Here is an 11,684-nt window from a genome sequence, read left to right as displayed (position 1 = left end):
AAAACATGATGACGTTTATGTAATATTTTCTTAAGGGTATATAATAAAAGTTAAATATCAGGGAGGCAACATCCGACCAAATTTTACCTTGAGGTTCCCCACTGACAACATGTCATGAATACCAGTAAAAGTTGCTGCTTTACATTACTAATTGACCTGGATCGATAAACAGTCCGTTTAGTTTAGAAGTACAATCAAGCCCTGATATTGATTCTTGTAGAATTATTAATAGTTAGAAATTTGATAATGTTATAATACTGTATTTAGCCTAAGAAATTTTAGTGTCTGCATGCTAGCATTGAAGATTTACAGATAACATCCTCATGTCATCTGTTTCTTAGTCATCTTTGGGCTCCCAAACAGTGCAACAACAACAACAAAAAAAAGTGCAACACTGGGTAACGGTGAAAATCCTCATAACTCGCTCACGTTATTTTCCGTTACAGTATGAAGATGGCCCACCCGCTGTACCAAACAACCAACCAGATATACGGCAGCAAAAAACCTACAGTCCATGAAATGCCGGTACCTATCCTGAGTGTACTGTAGAATATATATTTTTGTTTCCTAATTCTAAACAAGTGTGTCTTGTCACTCTTATCGATCATTTATCTTTTATTTCAGACAACCTTTCATGGAAGCTGGCACAAGTTTTCAGACCTCCTCCTGAAAAGTGGAATGTTCCGAGATACAGGCTTCAACACATCGCTGGAGAAGAGTCAAATCACCGGGCCAAATACCATCAACATGCGCGACGACAGAATCACCTTTCATCGTTTATACCACCCTGGAGGAAACGAACAAGCTGAGACTAACGTGTCTTGAGACTAATGCATTGTTTTGCCCTGTAATTAATAACAATGCCATTTTAATGAGGTTAACTTGTACACAAAACACGTCGGCCACCTTATTACATCTTTCCGAAAAGCAGCACGGTGGCGGAACAGGTAGCGTTGCCGTCTCACAGCTCTAGTATTCTCCAGGGTAATACTCGAACAACCCTACCGCTTAAAAGTCATCAAATTAAAAGTATGGGTCTGATTTCTTATGAATGGACATGGCCAGTAAAAGTTCTTGAACAGTTTACTCAGTGTTAGTGCCCTAGACAAAACAGACAGAAAAATGTGAGAATAACAATTCAATTAGGACAAATATTAAACACTGAAGACCTACATGCTTGTGTTTATGGTATTAACTGGTCACTTAAAGGATCCTAGTGGAACTCTTACTGATGCTTTGTTAAAGACAGGAAGGTAGAACAGTTAAACCTGTAGCTAAAAAACTTGATTAGGTCAAACAATGCTTTACATTTACGGCATTTGGAAGACGCCCTTATACAGAGCGAGTTATCTCACTTATGTAACTGAGCATTTCTGGGTTAAGGGCCTTGCTCGAGGGCCCAGCCGTGGGAACTTGGCAGTGCTGGGATTTGCACTCACAACTTTAGACTGTAGGGCAAATATATGTTGTGTGCTGCCCAATCAAGAGTCAGGCCTTTTCCAATTAGATTTTTCAATTGAATGATCAAATTGAAGAAACTTTTAAATTTGAGCACAGATACACACTGAATAGATGATTGCCTGCCTTGTTATAGAGATGTCAATGAAGTGGGCTTAAATATTAGCCTTAGTAGGACCTCATACATTCACTTTACTTTTACTTATGACCACTAGTCATGCTCTTGTACTTTAAAAACATCTCCTTGCAACAATTTGGGCCTTTTTTTTTTTTTTTTTTTTTTTTTAAATGTATTTTTTCTTTAACAGAGAGGGACGGCCTAACCATTCTAGGTCATTTACACCATTTGGGCTTGATGCTCGGTTTGAAATAATCCGTTAGATCTAGACGTTCAAACACCCTTAATGAAAAGAATCAAGATTCCAGGAGCTGTAGTTCAGTAGATTTGTTTTATTTGGTGTTAAAGTCCAGTCAGTGCACGCATTTACTGTATAATATGTACACAAACTGGAGGCCATCAAAACATTGTTCATGAATTATAAAAGCACTTATCAACCAACATATGAAGGTACAGCAGACCAACAAAGAATGAAGTATAGAAAGAAAATGAAATGCTGTGAGGAATAAAAACAACGTATAGCGACGTATAGCAAACTCAGTAGACAAACACTCTTTCCCTCTCTCTCTCTCACACACACACACATGCGCACACACAAACCTGAGCCAGGCTGTGGGAAATACGACTGAACAGACTTCATTACTCCTGGCTGTTGCGAACAGTAAAAGACGGGGGTGGCAGGTGAACAGTATTACAGTATTAAGGGTTTTGGTGTCGTCTTTTCCCTGTTTGCCCTTGAAGCTTGTGAGCAGCAGAATAATATTTATTGTCCAGCGGTCTGGATTGTCAAGTCCCCACACCTCTGTATTAGTCAGAAAGAAAAAGGCACTTCAAAACATTGTAACAAACTCCAGTGTATTGTATTATATAATCGTACACTCAAGTGATCAGAAGTGACGGAATGCAAAGGCTGAGAAGTGTATACACTCCAAAGAGTGGCCTTTTCAGACCATTCTGCAGACATTTTGCTTCATTGGGCTCACAAAATAAACTAACAACAACAACAACAAAAATCTGGCCTGTAGCACACACCAGGCTTAAGGTTGTCATGTAGCAAAAGACAAAGAGTCATGGCAAGAAGTTTCAGCAGCTCTGAAAAAAAACCCAAACTGGTTGCATAGGCAAGAAAAAGAAATGGCTCCTCCTTTCCAAACAAAGGAAAAAATGAACTGGCATATATACAGATATATATTTGTAACAAATATGCCATCCTGTTCACATGGAGTTAAATCTGAAATAAATAAAATACAAAAAGATCAGGAAAAGAAATCAGCAGAAAGGCTTGGGCGTGAGCAGCTGTTGGAAGCCCTGGTGGTGGAATGGTGGAACAGTATGTGGAGCTCGAGCAGACAAGCTCTACAGCTCTGTGTCCTGATATTCTTGTTTGTTCTGATAGTAGCCGTGTTTGGTCGGGTCTGCTGACCGCTGCCGGTACTCTTCCTCAACCGTGTCATCTTTGCTGGGGCAGGCTGAAATACTGTCTGAGTAGGGCACTTTAGAGGGAGGAGTCTGAGGTTCCGGCCTCGCGCTGGATCTGTACAAAGAGATACAGGGTTAGACGTGACGATAGGCTGCAATCACTATGACTTTTTAGCATCCATCAACAACGTACTGTATCTCTTGACACTCAAATAAGTTGACAGCATATAGCAGTGGTTTGGATTAAAAAAAAAGTTCCCCAGAGTGACAGAATGCCAATAGAAGACGATTAGGGGCTGGGCTTCAGTTATTCACACTGATGTTCCAGAAAATGGAGGAGAAACTAATTTCGGTGGATAGATCATGCTACTGGCAGAACAAGTTAAGCCTTGGCTTGGCACAACAACAACTGTCCACTGGTATCTGTGCTGTCTATGCTTTTTCTAGCAGATCAGGGACAGTTACTGGAATGAGTGGTCTCCAAGCAGGTTTCTTTTTTGGGCCATGGAAACATTTCTTACTCCTGAGGGGAAATAGTGCTCTTACCCAATAGGCTGTGGTCTGCTGTGGTCCAGTTTCGGGGATTTTATTGGGACAGCATAGATGTCTGGGTGCTTCTGAGCAATCTCCAACTAACAAACAGAGTATTAATCGTATTTCATATTTCAATTCACATCAACAGCAAACTTCACTTTCACACATGCTCATTACCCTGGCATCCTGGGCCTGCTGTATTTCCAGAACCCTTTGTGCTCTTGCGAATTGGTCCATCTTCTCAAAGGCTTTCAGCTTGCCCAGAAAGGATTTCTGGGAAGGGTCCTCAGGGCTCCGCTCTGGCCGCTCTCGGTCCTTGATTGGGCTGTCCATCAGGCCTCTGGTGGCTCGGGGCACGGAAGTGGGTTTCAGTGCTACAGGAGGTGGAAGAGGTTTGGTGATACTGGGCGGGTTTTGGATGTGATGGTGCTCGATGTTGGCAGGGTTGCTGGCATTTGGATCTCGTGGTTGGGTGAAGTGTCCGTGTGGGGTCTCGCCTTGAGCCAATGGTTTCACCTGAGAGAAAAATACACCCTTCATCAGAGTCAGTAAAGCTCATGGTAAGTCAGGGTAAGTCCCTTTCTAACAAATATAAAAAAAATTATGTCCGAAATTTTAATATACTAAAGCCTTATCATCCACTGACCCAAAAAATTACCTTCCTGGAGCTTCATTCATTTTTGTTTTTGTTATATTTACATTAAAAAGAAAATATTGCCACACTTCCTTTGGTGTACTTGCTCTATGGGACACATGGCACACCTGGATGACTGCAGGGCTGGCTGAGCGGAGGATCTTGGGTGGCTCAGGGAGAAAGGTGGACATTACAGGAGGGCTGGTTTCAACCGGCGATTCTCTGCTCACTACCCATACGCGGGAGTTGAAGCGGATCTCTGGGCTGGACTTCCTGAGGATCTACAGGGCAAGCACAAGATCACATACTACTCAGGGATGCTCTGGTGTTTATAAGGATTCACGCTGACTCTCACAATTGGACTCTCTCTCATACACACACACACACACACACACACACACACACACACACACACACACACAAATGATGACTGTACAGCAGGGGTCATCAACTGCACTCCAAATTCAGACCCAACTAATTTTTTTCATTGAGCCAAACTGACCAATTTTAAAAAAATACTATAGCACAGCCTATAAATGCATCAAAAACAGGTCATAGAAACTCTACTTTTCTAAACATGCATTTATGTCAACAGATTTTCATAGGTTTTCCATACTATTTACCCTCTCTGGTTGAATTAGGGAACTGACAACATAGTTTGTTTAACGAAGTGCTTTTCCTGCTTCAAATTCAAAACATGTCCCTTCTGTTCAGAATCCATGGCGCTAATCAAGTGGCAACATGAAGTGCCACTGTGAAACAAAGCATCATCACTTCAAATGGTCTTACTCATAGCCATCTCTAATGTTTAAGCATTAAAAGGTAACTGTTAATGCTATATGTTTATCCATATTTTTGTAAGCAAATGATTTTTGCACATTTTAAGTGAAAAGCCCTGCCACAGAGGCTGTTTAGAGATAATAAAGCCATTCTATGAATGCATGATAGTGCAGCATATCTAGGCATACTGTCAGGCTATTAGTTGGGAATGTTGGGAATTACAAACATTACACAGTAGGGGGCAGAAGAGACTGTGTTCATGTATATTATTTGAGCTTCCATCTGCTGTCAAGCTTTATGGAGATGCTGATTATCTTTTCCAGCAAGACTTGGCACCTGCCCACAGTGCCAAAACTACTAGTAACTGGTTTGCTGACCATGGTATTACTATGCTTGATTGGCCAGCCAACTCACCTGACCTGAACCCCATTGAGAATCTATGAAACGCACCACACCCATCAATACAGACAAGCTGAAGGCCGCTATCAAAGCAACCTGGGCTTCCAGAACACCTCAGCAGTGCCACAGGTAGATTACCTCCATGCCACGCCGCATTGATGCAGTAATTTGTGTAAAAGAAGCCCCGGCCAAGTATTGAGGGCATAAATTAACATACTTTAAAACAGAAAAGGCTTGAAATACTTCTCTTTATGTGCAATGAATCTAGAATATATGAAAGTTCCACTTTTTGAATTAAAATATGGAAACAAAAAAAATTTAAACGACGTCAGTTTATAAAAATCTATATAGAACTGATGGCCTGCGTGCCTTTTAACTTCTTTAGTCAATACTGATTACGCAGTCATAAAAGCTGTCTGAGTGTGTGGTGTTTTGTGTTCTTGAATCTGCCTCAGAGTATGCAATGATAATTATAGATAAACATTTGTGTATTTTGTGTGTGTGTGTGTGTGTGTGTGTAGTCTCTGACCTCCTCTGGCATGACCGGCTCAGAGGATCTGCTGATGGCTGATATTCTCTGACGCTCCAGCGTTTCTTCAGGCTCATTATCCGTATAGGCTCCTCCCTCGTCAGCCGTGTCATCGTAGTCGCTGGTCACACGGCTGTCCATGCTCAGATAGTCGGCGCTCATCGCCGAAAGATACGACATGCGGTCATCGTGGAGATCAAGGTCTCCCTCAGCTGTCCCGGCCAGCTAAAAGAGACACATGATGGATCTTGGGTACAGACAGGAGCGCAAAAAAACCCAAAAAACAAACAAACAAACAAAAACACACACACACACACACACACACATACACACAGAAACAAAAACAAAGCTGTAGAGAACAATCAAAGAAAGATGAACAGTAAACAGCACAGAAAGAAACGGAAGAGGTCTAATATGACGAATGAATTAGTAGTAAGTAGGCATGCAGTGATGGAGAAAATATACTAACACCACCAATTCGAGTTAAATGGAGATATGAAAGAAGGGATACTGAAAGTATAAGATGGAGAACTGAATGATGATGGAGAAACACAATGTGTGGTGTTTACCTTCCCCTCTGAGACCCACACTGCCTGGGTCTGCTGCTGCCGAATGCAGTCTTTCACACTGCCGTACCATGCATCATTGGCTGCGTTCAGATCAATAACAACTAGCACAGTAGAGAAACAAGCAGAGAGTGAGATAGAGAGAGAGAGAGTGTGTGAGAGAGAGAGTGTGTGTGTGTGTGTGAGAGAGAGAGAGAGAGAGAGAGAGAAAATCAAGACATTTCGATCTGAAAACCTTGTTCTGCAGGTTCACCTACTGACCAATTAATAAACCGCATCTCCATGGACTGCAAAAATCACTAATTATCTGAAACATGCATGGATAGCTATCAGAAACAAACTAATATCCAATGGAGATGAAGCTCAGTAGTTCAGTACTGCTCTAAAATATTAACTGCATTACAGATTTGCTGTAATAAAATGTAGAGAATTGTGGTTATTACACCTTATACAATAATGCTGTTTATTCTCGCTTCTGATTGGTCACAAGGTGTTGATTAATTTACACATAATGTCGACTCGAAGTCAAATCACAGGTTTATATTAAGGAGCTCATTCTAATACGTTATCGTTTCAGAAGCAACTTACACAGGAACTTGTATGGTGGACGCTGCACTTAAATAGATTTTTTTTATGTTTGTAATTGTTTTCTGTGAGGAGACATTAATTCATTTATTAAATTTTTTCTTAAAGGAGCCACAGGTGTCAGTGCTTTGTAACTGTAAAGCAGTAACTACGTTTGCTGACACTGGAAAGTCTTCATATATATATATATATATATATATATATATACACACTCACCGGTGAAGAGGTGTGAGCAGGATTTCCTGAGCTTGATGGCCTGGTCATAGAGTTTGCGGGCACTGCGGCTTGAGTTAGGGATGATCCTCTGCCTTATGGTCTTCACCCCATGCTTACTGTCTGGATTAAAGAAGATGACGATGGGGTACCACTGCGTGTAGTTTAGTGTGTCCACCGCCTTGGGGGTCACGTCCAGCAGAGCATGTTTATCCTGGGGACAGCAGGAACCAGAGGAAAAAAAAGGTACAGAACACACCGATATTTGGATTCAGTGATGATAAACTCTTAGTTATATTAGAAATCAAGGACTTTAAAATGTCATTTGTGTAAGAAGCATGAAAATGATGTGAATACTCTAAACATAACTTTCATGGCGAGTTTATTTTACAGCTAAGGTGCATGTGATGCAAGGTTCTCTGTGCATATATATTACCTGTTCAATGATCTGTCGGATGGTGTTGAGACGCACCACTCCGCTAGACTTCTCTGACCCTGCATCTTTAGGTTCTGTTTCTGAAATAAAAAGAGTCACTGAAATATCAGAAGTCGGTCTTCCTAGCTATGGGGTTTATGTATGAAATATTTAAGGGAGTGATTTTTCCCCTTTAACTTAACGGCACAGTTTGTAAAGTTAAGTGTTTATAGCTCTGTGATAATCACATAATTAAAAATACCTTTTAAAAAAATATTGGTATACAATGGATCTGGATAGTTTCTCCATATATGCCCTGTAAAATTCACACTACTATGTGGGTTGAATTTATGTCACTGAAATGACAGTGTTCATGTGTAAAAGTGTTGTTCACTAACATGGAGGTAATGCTTTTTTTTCTTTTCTCTGTAAATTTGTGGTGTTGTTCATGAACGATTCGTTCATTTTTGACCGCGCATGCGCTGCAACATCCCCGTAGGTTCTGTATAGGAAACAGAAATGATTAGTCCACGTCTCGAGTCCAACGACTCGGATCAGGAGGTGAACTAACAGACTGAATAGTCTAAAGACCCAGCTAAGCTATTAAGTAATCATTTCTGTTTCTCATAATTCGGCCTTGGTTGCATTAGCCTAAAGTTTATTTTTTATTCAAAATGTGATTAATGTTTGCGCAAGTACTAGATGTGTTGGGGAATTTAACATGCAACATTTTAATTATCCATCCATCCATCCATCCATCTTCTACCGCTTACTCCTTCTTCAGGGTCCCAGACAACATCAGGCACAGGGCAGGGTACACCCTGGACAGGGTGCCAGTCACATTTTAATTATATTCTGCTGAAATGAACGAAAATGACTCGAAAAAAGATTCGTTCATCTTACTGAACGAGATTCAAAGATCCGGAATTACTCACTACTGTAAATCGTTGTAAATTGTCTTGTTTAAGAGGTTAAAAGTGCTAAATCCTCACTCACGCCTGCAGTGTTTGGTGGTGGTGGTGGTGGGGGGGGGGGGTTTATTAATTGCTTGACCAATGGGTAAAGAGGACTGTTTAGATTGGCAGGAAAGGGCGGAGCTTCATGTTTTTTGGGGGGGAGGGAGTTTGCATTGAAAAAGGAGGGAGAGCGGCCTTTTTTTATTTTGAGGAAAGAAACAGGACATTGCCATTTTTCTTGGTTTTAGGCTTTTTCTTTGCTTTGGGATTTTGTACTTTTGCTTTGGGGAGGGGGTGAAGAGATGAAGGAGTACCGCAAAGTGTTTTCTTTGGGGTGGAAGAGAAAGAGTAACGAGGGATAGGGAACGGTGTAAGACAGGTCAAGAATCTCGCTATTTCCTTAGTTAGCCTTGCTTAAGCCTGGACGTTAGTGCAAGACATAGCAAACCCGAAGAAACGCTACTTTTGTTGCAGTTTGTGTGGACTTATTCAGCAAACCGGGAAAAGTTTTCCTTCCGTCTGACTTGAAACTACAAGGAAAAGAAAGTTCCCGTGTGAACGGAGGGACTTCTGCTCGGCAAGGGAGACTGAGTTTTTTCTGAAGCCTGTCGGTTGACTAGGTCGTGGAGGAGTGTTTTTTTTTTTTTTTTTGAGAATGCTGCAAGGTGGTTTTGAGTACCTGAGTTCATGGTGATTTTGCAAATGATTGGCAAGTACATCCAAATGTGCATTTCTTGTGGCTCCTCTGGAAACGCAGACCTTGGCGGATCACCTCGTCACTTTACAAAGGGCTTGTGAGCTCCAATAATGCAGGTCAACAACTGGCTTAAAATTTCCCAGCTTGGTATTATTGGGTATTATTGAGTATTATTGAGTATTATTTGGGTATTATTGAGGATTATTTGGGTATTATTGTTTTGTTTCTTTCTTCTGTTTCTTATCCTATGGGGTTTTTTTTTTCAATTGAAGGGTGAAACTATTTGTTGACTTAAAATGCAATGCTTAAACATCCATTAGGGGTAAAATACACAGAGGTTTAAGGAATAAGTAAATAGCATTGATTGTATTTTAAAGTCGTGTTTCCTTTTTGTATATGTATTTGCATAAAAGTGTGTACTGACATGCTCTGCTTTCAAAGTGTGGGTTATAATTTGATAGACAACTCAGTATTAAACCATTTAATTGAGTGCTCAGCTATTTGTTCCTCAAAAGACAATTCACAAAGCATATGAAGTTTCACTAGAGGAAGGGTGTCCAGCCTTATGCACAAAGGGCTGGTGTGGGTGCAGGTTTTCATTCCAATCAAGCAGGAGCCACACCTGATTCCACCGGTTTAATCAAATGGCTTTCAATAGACTCAGGCGTGGCTTCTGCTTGGTTAGAATGAAAACCCTTTCCGGATAAGATTGGACACCCCTGCATTAGAGGATGTGGATGTCCAAAAATTAAATACTGCTTCTTTAAACAATCAGTGCAAAGACAGTGTTTCTATAGCATCAATGCACCACCTTTGTGTGCATTTTATCCCCGAGTAAGAATAGCTGAACAAAACTACTGCTCTCCTAATGGCTACCTGTATCCTCAATAAATGCCCTCTCTAAGTTGAATATGATCAACTGTCACACTGAGGGAGGTTTTTAAATCTACGTGGCTCTACTCACTGGCAACGACGAACTCCTCCGGCAACTCTGTGGCCAGTTTTTCACTGGCAGCGTCGGCTATAGGACCGAACAGAACCACGGGCCTCCTGAACCCAGCTACAGCACATAGACAGAGAGAGGTTAGAGAAAAAACATATAATTATAAAACATTAGAAACCTGACACTCCACTCATACAGCACAGTAGGACTCCCGGTCAATCCTGTGCAATTACTTATCTAAATAAGTCCTCTGTTAATAGTTGAAATACAGCCTTAAATTCTTTATTCATTACTTATAAAAAAAAAAAGTGTGAAAGTAAAAGTACAGGAAAAGAAAATGACATCAGCCTCAAATCAACACATTGCTTATAGAAACTGTAAATTAGTGCCCGTTTCACCAAAGAACCAATAATACCTAAGGCTAACTAACAACAACTTTATTTCTAATCTTTTAAATGTTAGCTAGCATGATAATAACTCTGATACTGTACAAACTAGCTGAAGGCAATTAGCTAGCCGTCACAATAAGTGTAGAGATGTAGTGTATGAAAATGTAGTGAATAGAAAGTAGAATGTATGTTAAATGTTAAATGGAAAAGACAAAAGTGAAGTAACAATGCTTAAAAATAGACTTAAGTACAGCAACAAAGTGATTGCACAGCTGAACCTATGTGATGATTAAAAATCTCTCGGTGATGGAGGAGTCGGGATATAAAATTTACTTTTATTAACCATATTGGCAAATGAATCATGCTAATTGCAGTTAGTGTATACTATTTATGTTGTTGATTTGGGCGGGCAGTTATGTGCCCATGTGCAGATCCTAATCTGTAAGTAAATCATTCTCTCTCTCTCTTTCTCACTCCCTGCATTAGTGTATTGTTAATGGGGAGAATGAGACACTCTCTATGCGTCAGTTCTGCCCTCAGGGTTTGTCGCCGAATGGTTCTGGCTGTAACGAGGTTGTTAAATGTTTAATCAGCACCAGCTCCTGCACCTACTGCCTCACAAATGCCACTTTGTATCAGTCTTTCACAGTTTAATTATTTTCCACAGACCTGTGAGCTATTCACACGTTCCAATATCCTACTGTCTCTGTTTCACGATGGCTGCCTCTCTTTCTGTCTGTGTCTGAGAATCCTACCCTCTCTGAGCACCACCCGTTCGTAGGCAGGGAAGCGAGTGGAGACGAGGCTCATATCTTCTCGGGTCTTGCGCAAGTCCTTCTTCTTAGCTGCTCTCTGGCCACGGAGCCTCCAGAAGTCAGCTCTGTCGCTGGTGGAAGTTTTAGGAGTGTGCTGGACATTAGTCATCTGCTCAGCTCTGCACGGGGAGAGGCAGGAGACAGAGAAAAGGTGAGTGGGTTAAAAGGGGTTTCCTATTCTCACCCAAAACCCAATGATTAAAAATACATTCCACACTGGTACAGTAGTCTGTG

At 41.0% G+C, this 11,684-nt stretch overlaps 2 protein-coding genes across 4 annotated transcripts in view; one reads left to right on the top strand and one right to left on the bottom strand.

Moving 5' to 3' along the window:
* Window positions 1-2,251, top strand: part of pierce1 (piercer of microtubule wall 1) — a 3,936-nt gene extending 1,685 nt beyond the window's left edge. Inside the window, exons 2-3 of the mRNA XM_017468150.3 lie at window positions 447-525; window positions 625-2,251. Of these exons, the coding sequence (XP_017323639.1) occupies window positions 447-525; window positions 625-825 (280 nt within the window). The 3' untranslated portion in view covers window positions 826-2,251. The remainder of the gene's footprint in view (window positions 1-446; window positions 526-624) is intronic.
* Window positions 1,889-11,684, bottom strand: part of LOC108265610 (tight junction protein ZO-2) — a 57,629-nt gene continuing 47,833 nt past the window's right edge. For all 3 annotated transcript variants that reach the window (XM_017468148.2, XM_017468149.3, XM_047155712.2), the window contains exons 14-23: window positions 11,391-11,569; window positions 10,268-10,363; window positions 7,672-7,751; window positions 7,239-7,449; window positions 6,441-6,541; window positions 5,872-6,096; window positions 4,292-4,444; window positions 3,707-4,045; window positions 3,542-3,627; window positions 1,889-3,110 (exon numbers count right to left, since the gene is read on the bottom strand). In XM_017468148.2, the coding sequence (XP_017323637.1) occupies window positions 2,933-3,110; window positions 3,542-3,627; window positions 3,707-4,045; window positions 4,292-4,444; window positions 5,872-6,096; window positions 6,441-6,541; window positions 7,239-7,449; window positions 7,672-7,751; window positions 10,268-10,363; window positions 11,391-11,569 (1,648 nt within the window). In that variant the 3' untranslated portion in view covers window positions 1,889-2,932. The remainder of the gene's footprint in view (window positions 3,111-3,541; window positions 3,628-3,706; window positions 4,046-4,291; window positions 4,445-5,871; window positions 6,097-6,440; window positions 6,542-7,238; window positions 7,450-7,671; window positions 7,752-10,267; window positions 10,364-11,390; window positions 11,570-11,684) is intronic.

This window comes from Ictalurus punctatus, chromosome 5 (genome assembly GCF_001660625.3).
Source record: "Ictalurus punctatus breed USDA103 chromosome 5, Coco_2.0, whole genome shotgun sequence".
In the NCBI taxonomy this organism is placed as follows: domain Eukaryota; kingdom Metazoa; phylum Chordata; class Actinopteri; order Siluriformes; family Ictaluridae; genus Ictalurus; species Ictalurus punctatus.
Note: the sequence above shows the minus strand (reverse complement) of the source record. Positions and strands in the feature narration are given on the sequence as shown.